The sequence below is a fragment of the Pithys albifrons genome, chromosome 4 (genome assembly GCF_047495875.1).
Source record: "Pithys albifrons albifrons isolate INPA30051 chromosome 4, PitAlb_v1, whole genome shotgun sequence".
Taxonomy (NCBI): Eukaryota; Metazoa; Chordata; class Aves; order Passeriformes; family Thamnophilidae; genus Pithys; species Pithys albifrons.
Genome location: NC_092461.1, coordinates 24614963 through 24629990, shown reverse-complemented (window position 1 = coordinate 24629990; position 15028 = coordinate 24614963). Strand labels below are relative to the sequence as shown.

The following is a 15028-nucleotide window of genomic DNA, read 5'->3' as shown; positions in this document are numbered from 1 at the left end:
ACTATATCCACTTTTTAGAGATATTGGTGATCTAGAAGAAATAAATAAGAATACCCTCTGAGATGTGAGACAGGAAGGAGAGCAGAAAGGGTTTGCTGTTCCAATACCTATGAACAGGGCAGCTATTTAAGCCAGGTCCTGCCTCATTTCATGAATATGTCTGGCATGGTGAACTGAAAGAGGTTGATGATACTGAACTACACTTTTGTAGTACGTTTTTTTTCTGCCTGAATATAGGTTTTAAAAAAAATTAAACTTTCTACAGAAGGAGACTTGGATGTAGTGTTGACTAGGACAATCAATTAGTACACTAGCAAAAAAAAAAAAAAGAAAAAGGGGCAAAACTAGAGTTTCTTCTGTGAGGAATACTCCTCGGTCAAAATTTCTTGTTACTTTGTTTGGAATAGTTTGCATGTTTAAAGGATTAATTTTGTATTGTAGTGTAAAGAAAAAAAATTACCAAAGATTGAAAATGCCTCTTATTTATGAAGGAAGTTAGCCTCTTGTGTGCATGAGGTTAGCTAAGTTACTAACTTCTTAAAAGTCATAGTTTTCATATGATCAGTGGACCTTCTTTACTAAATTCTGAAAAGATTCACCTTGTTTTATCTTGCTGCAGTACTCTCCATACCTGTTCAGCTACTGAAATGACCATGTTCATTGTCTACAGAGAGACATGCTTTGTCCTACCAGTACAAGAACTTTTATTTCTTCTGTGAAATTAGGATCTGTTTTAATACCAGAAAGTAATAAGAACAGAGAAAGTATGGGGGTTTGTAGCACCTTATTTATAACTTCTAAGTGGCTTGTAATGAAAAGTGTAAGCCATTTTGATCTGCCTGAGTGGGAGCTAAAGTGGAAGCAAAAGCAAAAGAGGAAATAGAGTCTAAGAGCAGCATGGGAGAAGGATCAGCTTATTTCCATGAAAGAGGGAGTAGAGTTCTAAATGAAAGGATACTGACCTTACTTTTTTTTTTGTTTTTATTAAAAGGTTTATAAAGCATAGTAACTACATTTATAAATATGAATGCTTTGAAGTTAGAAAAGTGAGCACTTCTGCTTTAAAGTAGAAGTTTTCACTTCAGCATTAGCACTTCTAAAATGTTGACAGTTTTGCATTATGTCAGCCTGTAATTTGTTTTTGTATTCTTTTCTCATAAAACATATGCTTTATTAGAGTTAGTCTGAAGGAGAACACTGGACATCATGTCTTGAAAACACTGGAAGACCAAGACACAAAAGTTTCCATAATTTACATTAATATTCCTCCTCACTTTCTAGATAATTCAATGGAACCATGCAGCCTGAGTTATAAAAATACTAAGTGCTCACAGCTGCAAGAGCCATCAGTGGGAACTCTCCTCTGAACACTGAATCCCCTAATTCAAAAGCTTCATATTTGAACTGGCAGTCTAATTAGTGGTACCTGCAGAGTTTTGACTATTATGGCTCCTACATTAAGCCCATTTTGCAGACAGGAGCTGTGCTCCTACATAGTACTGGCAATCTGTGGTGCCAAGTGTACTGTAGTAACAAATTCTTTGAAATTTATAAGCTCTATGAATTCTCTGGGTTGGTATTATGGAATAGCATACTAGGGAATTACTAAATCTGTGTTTGGTCAGATGTTGATGTGGAACTACATGCTGTGTGATGCTTCTAGTTAACTTCTGGCAGACTGAAGTCCCCCATAAGGACAAAGACAATTGACTTGGAAGTGTCCCTTAGTTCCTCAAAGAATAATTCATCGGCATCAATGTCCTGGCTGGGAGGTCTATAGTAGACTCCCATGATGATACCTGCATTATTTGATTCTTACCTGGAGGCTCTCAACTGTGTCATTGCCAACTGTGAGCTCCATATATTCTAACCCTTCTGTTACATACACTGCTACCCCTCCGCTTCTTCTGTCCTGCCTATCCCTCCTAAAGAGCTTATAACCATCCAACAGGGCTCTTTAATCACAGGTCTCATCCCACCAGGTTTCACTTATGCCAGTGATGTCAAATCTCTGGAAATGGACCAAAGCTTCAAGCTCCACTTTTTTGTTCCTCATGTTGTGTGCATTGGTGTAGAAGCAGACTGAGGGATCCCATTAGTGCCAGTTTCTTCAGGTTTTGACACACCATCCCAATGCTCATCACTGGCAAGCCTGGTTTTGTCTCTTTTCACCTTTCAAGCTAGTTTAAAGCTCTGTTAATGAACCCAGATAGCTCCTGTAATGGAAATCTTTTTCCCTTTGAGATAGGTGCATCCCATCAGGTGTCAGTAGACCAGGTGTTGATTATATCATCCCACAGTCAAAAAATCCAAATTATATACTTTGCTGTAATGGGATTTCCACCTCCTTTCTTATGTATCTTTAGCTATGAAGCTGCAGACCTGTTGTCTGGACTGTTAATGTCTGACCTACCAGTAGCAGGAGAAACCTGCTATTTAGTAGAGAAATGAACTTCTGGTTTTGTATGGTGGGTCTTTCAGAGTCTCTAGGAAGCTAAACTGCCATCCTTCTCTCTAACCCTTTTTTTCCCTCCTCATATGCCACTAACAGAGAATGTTAAGAGCAGTATGTGGTGTGTAAGAGGTGTGATGGCAGCCACCAGGGCCCCTTTGAATTTACTTCCAGAGATTCTGCATCAGTGCAGAAAATATATCAGAAGGTTTTCTAATTAATTTTGGAAGTGTAGACATTGTCCTCTGATTTCTGCCAAAGAAAATACCTGTAATTCCAAAAGACTAAGAACTGTAACTCCTGAGATCTTTACTTGAAGCAGACAACATACCTTTTTTTATGAATTGCTCTAATTCTCTAGTAATTAAGTACAATAATCAGTCTGACCACATACCATGCATGCAGCCAGAAATTCAGCTATGCACTTAAAAGAAATCCTAGCTTTGTGTAGGCATTCAAATTCATTTTTCTTCTATTTGGTCATTTCATCTGTGCCATACCACACTTTCACTTTCTGCCTATGAAATATGAAGAGATGCTACATAGTTATTTAGAGAACTTTGGTCAGTACAAATGAAGATAAATGTCTGAGTTATCTGATTGGTTTTCATTCACAGTGCATGCATTGGATCCCAAGACCCTTATTGTGGCTGGGACATGGTGATGAAGAAATGCACAACACTGGAAGAAAGTCTGAGTATGAGTCAATGGGAGCAAAGCATTACTGTGTGTCCAGTAAGTCCAAATGCATTCATTTATCTCTTAAAACCTTTGATTCCATGTAAATTTTCTGAAAACAAACTGACATAGATTTTTCAAACTCAGAAAACTGTATGTAATAGCATATTTCTTAGGTCTTCCCATCAGATTTTAGCAAATATCTGTTTTCTTTTACATTTCTTATTAAAATACTTATATGATAAATTATTTAGAATAATTTTGAGGGGTGGTTGTTTTTCACCTGTAATGTCTGTGACCCCACTTTGAAAACAAATGTTTTCTAAGGTTAGAAATATTGATATATCTCTGCAGAATTTTTTCTCCATTATCTACTTTGAAAAGTTTAATCACTAGTAGTATAATCTTTTCCTTAAGTGTTGTTATTGCTAATATAAAAAGCCAAATAATTCTTTAAAAGTCTGTGAATTGAAAGGCTGAATTGTATGAATTAAGCCTCACCCACATAAATGGCAGAGATGATAGCTATAGTAAACTTGCTGTTAATGTCTGCCACCACTTGCCACTTCTCTTAAAAAAAAAAAATCAAGTAGATTTAATATAATAGAAAAACCCAAACAACAACAAAGTGGATTTATATCTCTCATTTTTAGTGTGGTTCTGGGGATCTTTTAATATTCATTCTTTTCTCTCACTCCAAAGCACGCAAAAAGGGTTTAAGAGGGATCTTCCTTGTGTTACTGAGCTCCTTTTTTTTGGAGACTCTTTTTGATTTGTCCTTCTGCCCAGGAAGAGGGAGGTTTTCTGACTCAATTCTACTTTCATTGCTACTAACAACTTCTTGAACTTGTCCCCACTCATTCCTGGAGCACACATATCTATGAATTTATGCTCATACGGCATTCATGTTCTAATCTCCATGTGTTTATCAAGCTCCCTTTAACTTCTTACTGACACTCCTCTCTTAAGCTGGGATTTGTTTAGTGAACTAGAGGTGTGCAAAATTAATATAAAGTTCTTCCAGTTTTGACTTGTGATCTCTCCATGTGTTGCAGCAGCCTTTATAGGTAGAAATCACTGCACTGATTCTGAGGTCCTTGAGAACTTGCTCCTGTGTTCTGACTGTTTGATATTAAATAGCAATTTTTAAACATATATTTCAATTTTTAAAACTTTAAAAAATGGTTTTATTTTGTCCTGTCCTTTGCATCGATACTCTCACACAAAGGCCTAATAAAAACGGTCTGTGTTGGATTCATCTGCATTAGCATTTGAGCTGAAGTCAGGGTCAAATACTATGATTTTTTCCATCCAGTATTCATTGGTTCACATCACAAAGCAATCTTGAAGCACCAAGCCACATTATTTTCAGATGAAATTAAAGCAAAAATGCTCCAACTACTACTAGGCATTTAATCTGTGGCTAGAGCAAGTCCAAAGTGAAGCCCATAAAATACATATGTTGTATGTGTCAAGTTTTCAGCACCAACTTTTTTCTTTTCCAGATTTACAGTGTATGTGCACACCACTTGCTAATATAGAAATAGCCATTGTCTCACAGAAAGTCTGCATTCAGTCACTAGTACAGTCTTTGCCTCCCTGATTGGCAAGTAACGAGATGTATATTATATTAATTTCCTACTATGTGAAGTGTGTCATATCTGCCTGTGATAATTCCACAGGTTAAATGTGTTTATGTGTGGTTTTTGCTGGTGGCCTAATTGCTTTACGTGAACGGATCACTGAAATGCATGTGTTGGTTGATACTTGCTTGAGCAGTCTGCCTGCCATGCTCAGTCTTTGAATTGTGGTATTAGGTCTTATTTTCTTTCATAAATATAAAACACAAGGCCAAGATGGGGTGGAGGGGAAGGGAAGAATTATTAAGAAAGCATAATTCAATTCTGTTTGATTCAACTGACAAAAACAATTATTTAGTATCCATTAGATGAGAGTTGCCTGGGGTATGGCAGTCTGGTCAAAGCAGAGGAGCACCTAAGGCTTGCTCAGAAATTCATCCATAGCTGTAAGATTTATATTGCCAATCAGAGATGCAATGATTTAGTGAACCTCCAAAGAAACTTTGTGGTTAAGCAGATTGAGATTGCATAATATAAGCAAGATTTTAGAATTATCTGTCTAAATTGAAAAGAGTGCTTCTACCCCATTACTCCCTTAAACCCCTAAACAGCAAGTAACACAAATTTGAAAACTTCATAAAGTCTTTCCTTTACAATAACACTGTATTCTGGCAAACTAAAATCAATTACAATTTTGCTTGGAGAGGCTTTCAAATATTTAGTTTTATAGCATTTTTATGTGATGTATTCATAGGATATGTAAGCTGAGAGGTAATGAATTTAATTTTGTAGGCAACTGAGCTATGTCCATCTTTAACATGTACTAGATACATTGAAGATGCTGTTGCAGGCAGAACATAACAGACTATTTGAACCTTCTACCCTCCCTCTTTATGTTTGAATTGGTTCCAATATCTCAATTGTTAGTAAAATTACACTCATCTTTTTAACATTATAGAATTTTTTTGATTAATGCGTGTCCAGTTTCTTCTAACTTGGATCAGAAAGAGGTCTATTTATACACTAGTTTATCCCAAAATAAAAATATATGATCAGTTGCCTTTGAGAAATTACTTACTAGGGAATTAATCGTGTGGCTGAATATTTATTGGCATATCATGGTAGAGCAGGGAGGGGACTAGGAGAGGTACCTGAGCATCCATGTTGCCGTCTCTATGAACTTTCAAGATCAATTGTGAAAAATGTGGTTCTTTTGGTTCCTTTGCTTTTATTTTAATTCTCAGTTTAATTTTTTAGGTTATTGTTTCAGTTGGCATGAGTACAACAACTGTATATAAATATAGATAGTAATTAATGCTATGGCACATTTTGGTCAGTTATAATTCGTCCAATATTTTTATGGTTATGAAGATTGTTTGTCTGAAGTATTGTCCAGTGGGACTTGCAGTCCATCACTGAAAAATGCATTGATATTATGAAACAGCTTTTACAAGGAAAGTAAAAATAATTCTAAAAAATGTTTGAGTTTTGGGGTTTTCTTTGGTTTTTGTTTGGTTGGTTGGTTGGTTTTTTCGGTGGATGCAGAGAGGTGCAAGACAAAGATTGATATTTGGTAGACATTAGAAGGAAAGAAAGGTCTAGAAGTATCTGCAGAAGGGAAAGGGTGACAAAACCAGGATGTTAGAGAGGGAAAGCAGGAGTATCGCTGTGCCAGGATAATACAGCCACATTGTCTGACTGATTATGATTTTGCCCTTGAGGTGTGTCAGGTTAATGGGCATGGATTCTGGCGAGGGCTAAAAAGGCCCTTCATCACTACATTTTTCTTTTCTGTAGTTGTATGGTAAAATTGTTGGATATCACTTCTGAAAGGGAGATACTCACAAAGAGACAAAGTAAGTGAGTCATGGGGAATAGCAGAGACTGCAGTAGGATGATCTTTGCAGGAGCAGAGGAAAAAAATGAAGAAAGAGAAATATGCCATCAGTTTATCTTTCTGAGCTCAAGCTTTCAGCTTTGTTTGATGTATACTTTCCCTGCCACTTAATATAAATTATTGTAGCCATAGACAACTGTAGCTTTACTTTATATTTGTAGGTGCAACAATAAAGATGTTTTTATGCAGCACAGAAATAGAAAGGCATAATGGCATTTTCGCATCTCTAACATTAATTAGGTTGGGGACATATACTTGTTAGTTTATGGACTACGAATATTTTTCAGACCAGCAGTGTAAGACAGAATGGGTTTACTTGCCACTTAACAAGAAGTAAGTCTTTTCTGTTGTCTTACGAAAACAAGAGAGTATACTCTGCAAGAGCAAAGGTCGGTGAGTTATTTTCAGTAAGTGTCTGTCAGCGAAATTTTGAGATGATGAATGGTGGTTATATCAGTTGTACTTGACAGAATAAGGACATAACTGTTCCATGGATAAGCTGTATCTGTGAAAAATAAAGTGTGAGAAATGTAATTAATAGTGAAATTATGGAATCCTTGCCACAGTGGAATGAATGAACCAACACCCAGTGTGTCAGTGGAAACATGTCTTGTGCTGTAATTGAAACTCTTTTATCTTCAAGTTATTTGTGAAATGTATAGTTCTCTCACCACTGTTAAAAAGAAACAATATTCAAAATAGCAAAGGGAGACACCATTTCAGATCAGTTATGACAATCCGCAACTGTAATTCCTATTTCAGTATATAAGCAAATATTAAATTGTTATGTTCTTACACATTTGATAAAATATACATGACTACAACATTTGTTTTCAACTAAGTCACTTTAAATCCTATTTAGCCTGCACTTTTAAGTACTGTTGTCTTGATCGAAAGTTACAATGTGGCAATCAAAATGCAAATCCCTTAGCACCGAAGTGGAAAAGTGGCCATCGTTTCCATTTAGGATCACAGACTTGTCAAGATTAACACCTTCCTAAAAGGATAGTATGAAAGTCTATCTTTGTCGAGAGCTGAATTCCCTATGTCCTGCCCCAGGTTCTTTAGAAATTCCAGCAGCCATGTGGGCTGCTGCAGTTTCCACTGTCTCAATTTGTTTCAGCTGGACAGTAAAAATTTCTTATCAAATGTGTTATGGCTGCTTTATGGAAACATTCCAGTCAAGATAAGAATGGTATGACCCTTTCAGCCAAAGATGTTGAGAATTGAATTCTGTGGGAACAAACTCTCTCATCATGTAGGGTTAGGTACTGTTTTTTGGAGATGTTTTTAGGATTTATACATAGAATTACATCTAAAGACTGTCATATTTAAAACTACATTTTAATTTTATGAAAAGGTACTATATGACATATGCTTCAAAAAACTGTTGTAAAAAGAGACACTCATCGTGGAAATTTTCATTTGATGGATCCATTTTTGTTACCCTGGACTATTACAGTATCATAGGATCATGGAATGGTTTCAATGGAAGGGAACTTAAAGATCATCTTGTTCCAACCTGCCTGCCAAGGCCAAGGACATCTTCCACTAGACCAGGTGGCTCGACACCCTTCCAGCCTGGCCTTGAACATTTCCAGGGATGGGGCATCCACAGCTTCTCTGGGAAACTTGTACAAGTGCCTCACCATACTCATAGCATCCTCATTTCTTCCTTATCCTCTGCTGGCTCTTTCTTTTGATCTACATTTGGGTTTTACAGTCAATATCCAGGTTCCATTTTCACAGGAAAATTTTAGAAAATGGGGAACCCAGTCATCAGAAGACAATGGAGGAAGAGAAACTGTAGTTTTTATTGATTCCCTGTAGGCAAGCGTGGTAATGAAAGATAACAGTTAGTTGTGATTACTGTTATTGCTATAGTGTTGACATCCAGTGGCTCATATTGGCCAGAAGTCATGAAAGTTAAACAACTACAGAAATTAAAAGGGTAGCTTGCTTTGTGGAAGTCATATCTCTGCAGAGGAGGCTTTTATTGTTGACAGATGAAGTCTGAACCTTCATGAACTACAAAATAAAGAGGTTTTATGAAGGAACTGTCAGACCTCAGGTAAGGTTTTCTGCTGTGTCTTTTTTTTCTAGATGAGGAATCTGACAGTGGATGGAAATTTTGGAACATGGTCACAGTGGAAACCTTGCACCCACACCGATGGTGCCAGTGTTGGCTCCTGCCTCTGCAGGACACGTGTGTGTGACAGTCCTGCTCCTCAGTGTGGAGGTTGGCTGTGTGAAGGACCAACTATGGAGATTGCCAACTGTTCCAGGTACACAAGACAATTTCAGGTTCTATCATTTGCATTTTAAAGGTTTTTAACTGGATCAGAATAAAATCTCTTTTTTCCCCCCATGGTATATTGAGGAGGAGCAGGAGTGTCCTTTCTAAAAGTTCACTAATGCAAGGTACAGTATGTGAATTCTGTTGGCTTTTTTGTTACATTACAAATAAAATACTGATGTCTTATCATAGTTTCCTGTTGAAATCGAGAAATACTGCATTTTGAAACTTAATTAAGTCTTTTTCCTTTAGTATCATAGAACTATTTAGGCTGGAAAAGACCCTTGAGATTGAGTCCATCCACTAATAAGCACCGCAAAGTCCACTACTAAACCGCATTCCTAAGCACCACAACTACACATCTTTTAAATAGCCCCAAGGATGGTAACACCACCACTTCCCTTCTTGACTTCAATGTTGACAACCTTTTTTGTGAAGGAATTTTTATTAATATCCAATCTAAATCTCTCCTGGCATAACATGAGGTAGTTTCCTCTCATTCTTTCCGTTGCTACACTTGAGAAGAGACCAAGCACCACCTCATTACAACCTCCTTTCAGGTAGCTGTAGAGAGCAATATGAGGTTCTCTGAGCCTCCTTTTCCTCCAGATTTTAATCACTTTCCTTTCAGAAGGGCTAGCAAAATTTGACATTTTAATATCCCTGAAAATATTTTCAGAACCTTGATGCAAGAGTTTGCATATGAAGTTTACCCAGAATAAAGTGACTAAAGCAACTGAATGGCTTCATAGCTTTGTACTTCTTGTGTAAGGAGGTAATTTTAGCAGTTGCTGATTACAAAGCATTGAATATGGAATGCTCAGAGTAACTTTATTTTGGTTCAGTATTCTTGAAGAAATGGAACACAATGCAGTATTAATGACTATTAATAGGCCAGATTCTGCTGTCAGTCACACCTAATCAGCCATTCGCTATGTAAACAGATGACAGAGCCTGAGCTTTTTATTCTACCAGAAATGGAGGCTGGACACCATGGACATCTTGGTCACCTTGTAGTACCACGTGTGGAATAGGCTTTCAAGTTCGTCAGCGTTCCTGCAGCAATCCAACCCCTCGACACGGAGGACGCGTCTGTGTGGGACAGAATCGAGAGGAGAGGTGAGTTATCTTTTTTCTCCTGTCTTTTTTAATTTCTTCTGCTCAGTTGTATTCCACAGGACAATTTCTCCTTTACATGCCTTGGTTTTCTCTTCCCTTTCCTTTCACTCTCTTTAACTTCACTGCTGTACAGTAGCAGTATTCCCATTAACAAGGCTGTGGGTCTGTGGCAGATCTTTCATCTTTCACTTAGCTTCATCCCTCCTAAGCCCCCTGAGAGCTCCTGGTAGTGCCAGAGAATTGTGCTGAAGCAATGTGCTGCTGTCCCCTGAGACCCTGAAAATTGATTCTCCTTGAAAATTGATTGCACTGTGTTTGAATTGTAACTCGCCCAGCTGCAAGACATGGAATTCAGAGCAAAATATAATAAGGTCACAGCACTACGTTACTGATGCTTTGAGTTTGTTTTTTTCTGTCATAAATAAATTAAGCATTTCTATAACACGAAAGGAAGTTTCAAGGGCTTTGTTTTCTATTCAATAAATATAATACACCATGAACTCAAACATCTTTTAGCAAGATTTCATGCTTGGACTTTTTTAAAATTGTTTGAATGTGTATTAACCCCTGAGCAGATTAAGTCAGCTCAGATTTTGATTTCACCATGCTTTGGCAACAGGCTAAGTATTTTGTCACTAGCTCAGAATGTCAAGTTCAGGCCTTTCATTCCATTTTAATTTTTAATTTGTTTGCAGTTTAACAGTAATTAAACATTTCTTTAAATCAAGCTATATATTCAGATCAACTGCAACTCTTGCAAGCATGATTTTGTTTCTAGAGGCATACCAGAAAGCTAGATAGCAAAAGACTGGTATTGGCATTAAGAATGTGCAGTCTTGTGGTCATCTGTTCCAAGAGATGTATGCTGATACATTTCCTCTCAATATACTCTTACAGCTTACTTTGATGTTTTTGTATGGATGATGTAGTATCGTATATTGCTGTTGAATGAAAACAAAATTCAGTAACTTTTATGATGAGTTTCAGAAAGGCATTTAATTAAACACCAATTCTAGTATTTCTTCAAATTAAGAGATTCCTTGAAGGAAGGTTGCATCACACACTTTTGCATTAACAGATCACCAGGGACTTGGGTTTTCTGACTCTTAAAGAATCAGGATCACAGAACATGTGAACATTTCTTGCTTTTGCAGGGCTATGAATATTTGCCATTTCATCACAGTGGAGAGCATTTTGTTATTTTGTAAATTGCTTTCTGAAAGAATATAAGTTGTCCTACCAAAAACCAGTCACCACCACACGTAGATTGTATCTGCTGTTACTTAGCTCTGTCCTAGCCTGAGTAACAGGTACTGATTTTCTTGAACTGAGAGGTTTGTCCAGGGCAGGACACAACAACAATAAATATAGAAGAAGGTAGTTTAGTTTGAATAGACTCTTTGGTGATGGACTATAGATGTTAGTTGTCATTGTTCATTTTAGTTTAACTTGGAATAAAAGTCCAATAAGAAGTTTCAGAGTAATAAACTGTGGGTAATATTCTGCTAATTATAGGAGAAAATGCTGAGTGTTAAGACAACGGGTGCACTATAAAAGCAGTTACAAAATAGAAACTGGTACTTATGATGAGTTAAAATAATAGCAGCCCACAGGAATTGAATTTTGGTAACAATTCTGAAGGAATAAAAGGCTTATGTTGCTTTGATTTTGTAGCCTGTAGGTTATTTGTCCTTTCTCTCTTTGTCCAGTTAAGCAGCAATCTGGGATGTATGTGCCTGTGAGTTTACTGCAGGATGCTTTTTTCTCTCATGATACTTCTGTCACTGTTTCCTGTCTCCTTGAAACCTCCTTCATTCTCACTGGCCCTGCACCTTCCTCTCACTCACAGGTTGCTCGCAGCTGACCTTCCTGCCTCTACCATGGTTTTGCTTGTCATCTGTGTTATGACCTGATACTTTTAATAAGTTTTAAGTAATTTTAAATTTTCTTTTTCTAGAAAACATGTTAAGTTAGGAAGTTTTGTCAAATAATTTGTAAAACAACTAGAGGAATGAGGCATCAGTGATATGCCAGGATTTCTGTCAGTGTTAAGCCAAATTATTTGGATAAATCTTTTCAGAGCTGTAAAAAGCACATAGTCCTGGGAAACTTGCCAGACAGGGCCCATCCCACCACTCCCAGCAGGGGAGTAGGGTTAGCCTGGAGATTGTGACCAGGGCCAACCAAGACTCAAGATCATATATAAAATCATGGCAATGAGAGAGGTCCAGATAGGAAGCTAAGGCACAGGCCCTGGTTAGGATCACATTAAACAGAGCTCCTTGGGCCATGGATGTGTGTCAGGGTTCCAGGTGAAGCTGACTGGGGCCATGAGGGCTTTATGAGTGCCCTCATGGCTCTGACAGCTTGTAGTGAGTTTTGAGCTGGGAGGGCAGTGGTGTACTAGTATTTACAGTAGTCCTAATTGGCCATTTCACTCCTATGGGAGTTACATCAGCACCAAATGGAAACAATTCCTTTGAGAATTGAGCTCGGTACATCTAGGCAGGCTGAACAAATATTATATGTGCAGTAACTCCTAAGAAATATTTACTGGTTTTTTATCCAAAGTGCCAATAAACAACTTCACAGATTTTCCCATTTAAATCAATCAAAGTTTCTAACTATCCCAATGTTTTACTTTCTTAATGACCCAGCTCATATGAAAAATGAAAATATGTGTAGCCTTAGTATAAATTTGAATTAGTTGATTTACACATTGTGTGCATTTGTCTTTATAAACGTGCTTACTCTAATCTCCTTCACATGTTCAGGGATATAAATATAGGATTCTGTTTCCACAGCCAACCTCGTGCCAAACTTTGAAATAGCTTTTCAACAAACAGTGATTTCAGTAGAAATTCAGTACATTACTCCATAGAAAGCAAACACAGAAAAAGCAGTGTGTGTCTGAGGTAAATTCACCTGCAGATGTGAATGCATATTCAGCTTTAGAGTTATTTGCTCATGTGTTAAGGGCTCAATGTTTGTCTAGGTTATGTTTGTTTTACCTCATGAAAGCCATGGCTAATGTATCGGGCACCTCTGTACTTGCTGGTCCTTCCCTTGAAATCAATGGCAATATTTACCAATTCAGAGTGTTGAAGATACGTTAAGCTGTTCTGTGCTCTGCTGTTGAAGGGGTGTGTGAGGAGTAGAAAGCAGTTGAGAGATAGCAGCGAATACTCGTATTACAAAGCAAATTCCCCTTGTAGAAGTGGGTTAAAAGTGCAGCTGATGTGCATTTGGACAGAATAAGGAGAGGGAGTAAAAATAACATTGTAACAAAACTTGCTAATCAGATAATAATTTTGTAGTTAAGACTCCAGATGGAAGGCATGTTGATGAATTCCTTAGGGGCTTAAAATTTTCTGATTTTTCCTGTGTGAGAAATATTCACTGAAGCTGCTAGAAAACTCTCTAGAGCTTAGTTTATATAGTCTGTAGTATCTCGTCTTGACATTATCATGAACTGAAAAAGTTTGTCCTTCCTGTGGAAGATGCTGTAGATATGACCTCATTAAGCCCACTGCTCTCCCCCCATCTGTGCAGAAATGAGGGACATTCAAATTGCTTTGAGTGGGTGTACTTGTCTTTTATTACACAGGAAAGAATAGGAAGAAAAAACCCCATGGCAATTAGAAAAATAAATTGACTGCAGATGAGGAGTAAACATTTGAAAGCCATGGATATTTTGGGGTGCATAAGAAGATTGTCACCTTTTTTTTTATTATTTTATTTTTGTACACAGTTCCCAGCAGGCATTCAGCTTTTGAGCTTGTTTCCATGAGAAAGCAACCACTGAGAGTCAAGTGCCTGCTCTGTGTAATGCTGCTTGTTTCTGAGCAGTGCAAACAAGCTCAGCTCCCTTCAGCAGAGGAGATCAAACCCGCAAGGCTTTAGGTTTGCTGGGAAGTGTGGGCTCCAGTCTTCCTTGCTTTCCCTGCTCCCTCCTCTTCCACAGAAGCCCCTGGGACCACATGTCCCAGCCCCTGCCATCTTCCAGAGTCTCGAGGGTGGGTATTTCTGCTATATTTCAACAATCTCAGTCCAGGAGGGCATGTGTGTGTGCTGTGCCTTCAATTAAAGAAATCTGGCATTCCAGTCAGCTTCAGTATAGTCTGTGCTTCCCAGTAGGTCACATAACATTGCATTGCATAGGAATGGGCAGACAGAGTTGAAGGTTAGTTTGTTTTTCTCAAATACATGGTAGTATAATATAGTTCAGTGTTTAGAAGTATTTGTTTCAATAACATCTGTCTGTGGAATAAAAAGGACGCATTTGTAACTGTCACGTCTGTAGTACTCAGGGCTGGATGGCAACACTGAAATAAATTGAATAAACTGGTGTTTTATTAAAGGTTGTGATTTTTATACCAACCAGAATAGTAATGCCAGTTGTACTGAAATTGCCTGGTGTAGAACTTACTGTAAGAACTAGTAGCTGTGGACAAAAGTGAACAGAAGATATTCTCTTGGGTTCACTACAAGGGGAAACATGAAGTGTCGCAGTATAAAACCCACATTTCTCTAGGCTGTTCTTCCTTCTGGCCTCATTGCAGTTAGGTTAGGGGAGAGGGCACTGGTTTCACAGATTCAAGTTTCTTGCATTGCATGTTTTGTTGAATTACTGTAAAATGTTGGCCCTGTGGATCCTGAGAACAAAATTAAGAGGAGAAGAAAGAGCAAAAGGGAAAAAGGGCTGCTGAGTGACTTGAAATGCAGCCAAGAACAGATATAATGAAACTTGGCTCAAAGCCCCATGCTGTAGCACAGCTCTCAAAGATCAATTGCAGGGATGTCTCTAGATGTGAAAACATACCTGATGTTTTCAGAGGCTGTCTGGCTGAAAATAAAGTTCCACTTGTATGTTGTGTTGTTTTTTGGTTTTATTTTTTCCTGAAAAAAAAAGAAAAATTGACGCTTCTGGCATGGGCTTTTTTAAAAAAAATTGTTTCCTAAACTGAATTAGTTTGCATAGAGGTTTCAGGTTTTTCTCATCTTCA

General features: G+C 37.7%; 1 protein-coding gene across 9 annotated transcripts in view; it reads left to right on the top strand.

Moving 5' to 3' along the window:
- The window catches only part of SEMA5A (semaphorin 5A), a 395174-nt gene that overhangs the window by 309552 nt on the left and 70594 nt on the right, over nucleotides 1-15028 (top strand). For all 9 annotated transcript variants that reach the window (XM_071553669.1, XM_071553674.1, XM_071553672.1 and 6 more), the window contains 3 exons: nucleotides 3070-3187; nucleotides 8711-8892; nucleotides 9879-10022. In XM_071553669.1, the coding sequence (XP_071409770.1) occupies nucleotides 3070-3187; nucleotides 8711-8892; nucleotides 9879-10022 (444 nt within the window). The remainder of the gene's footprint in view (nucleotides 1-3069; nucleotides 3188-8710; nucleotides 8893-9878; nucleotides 10023-15028) is intronic.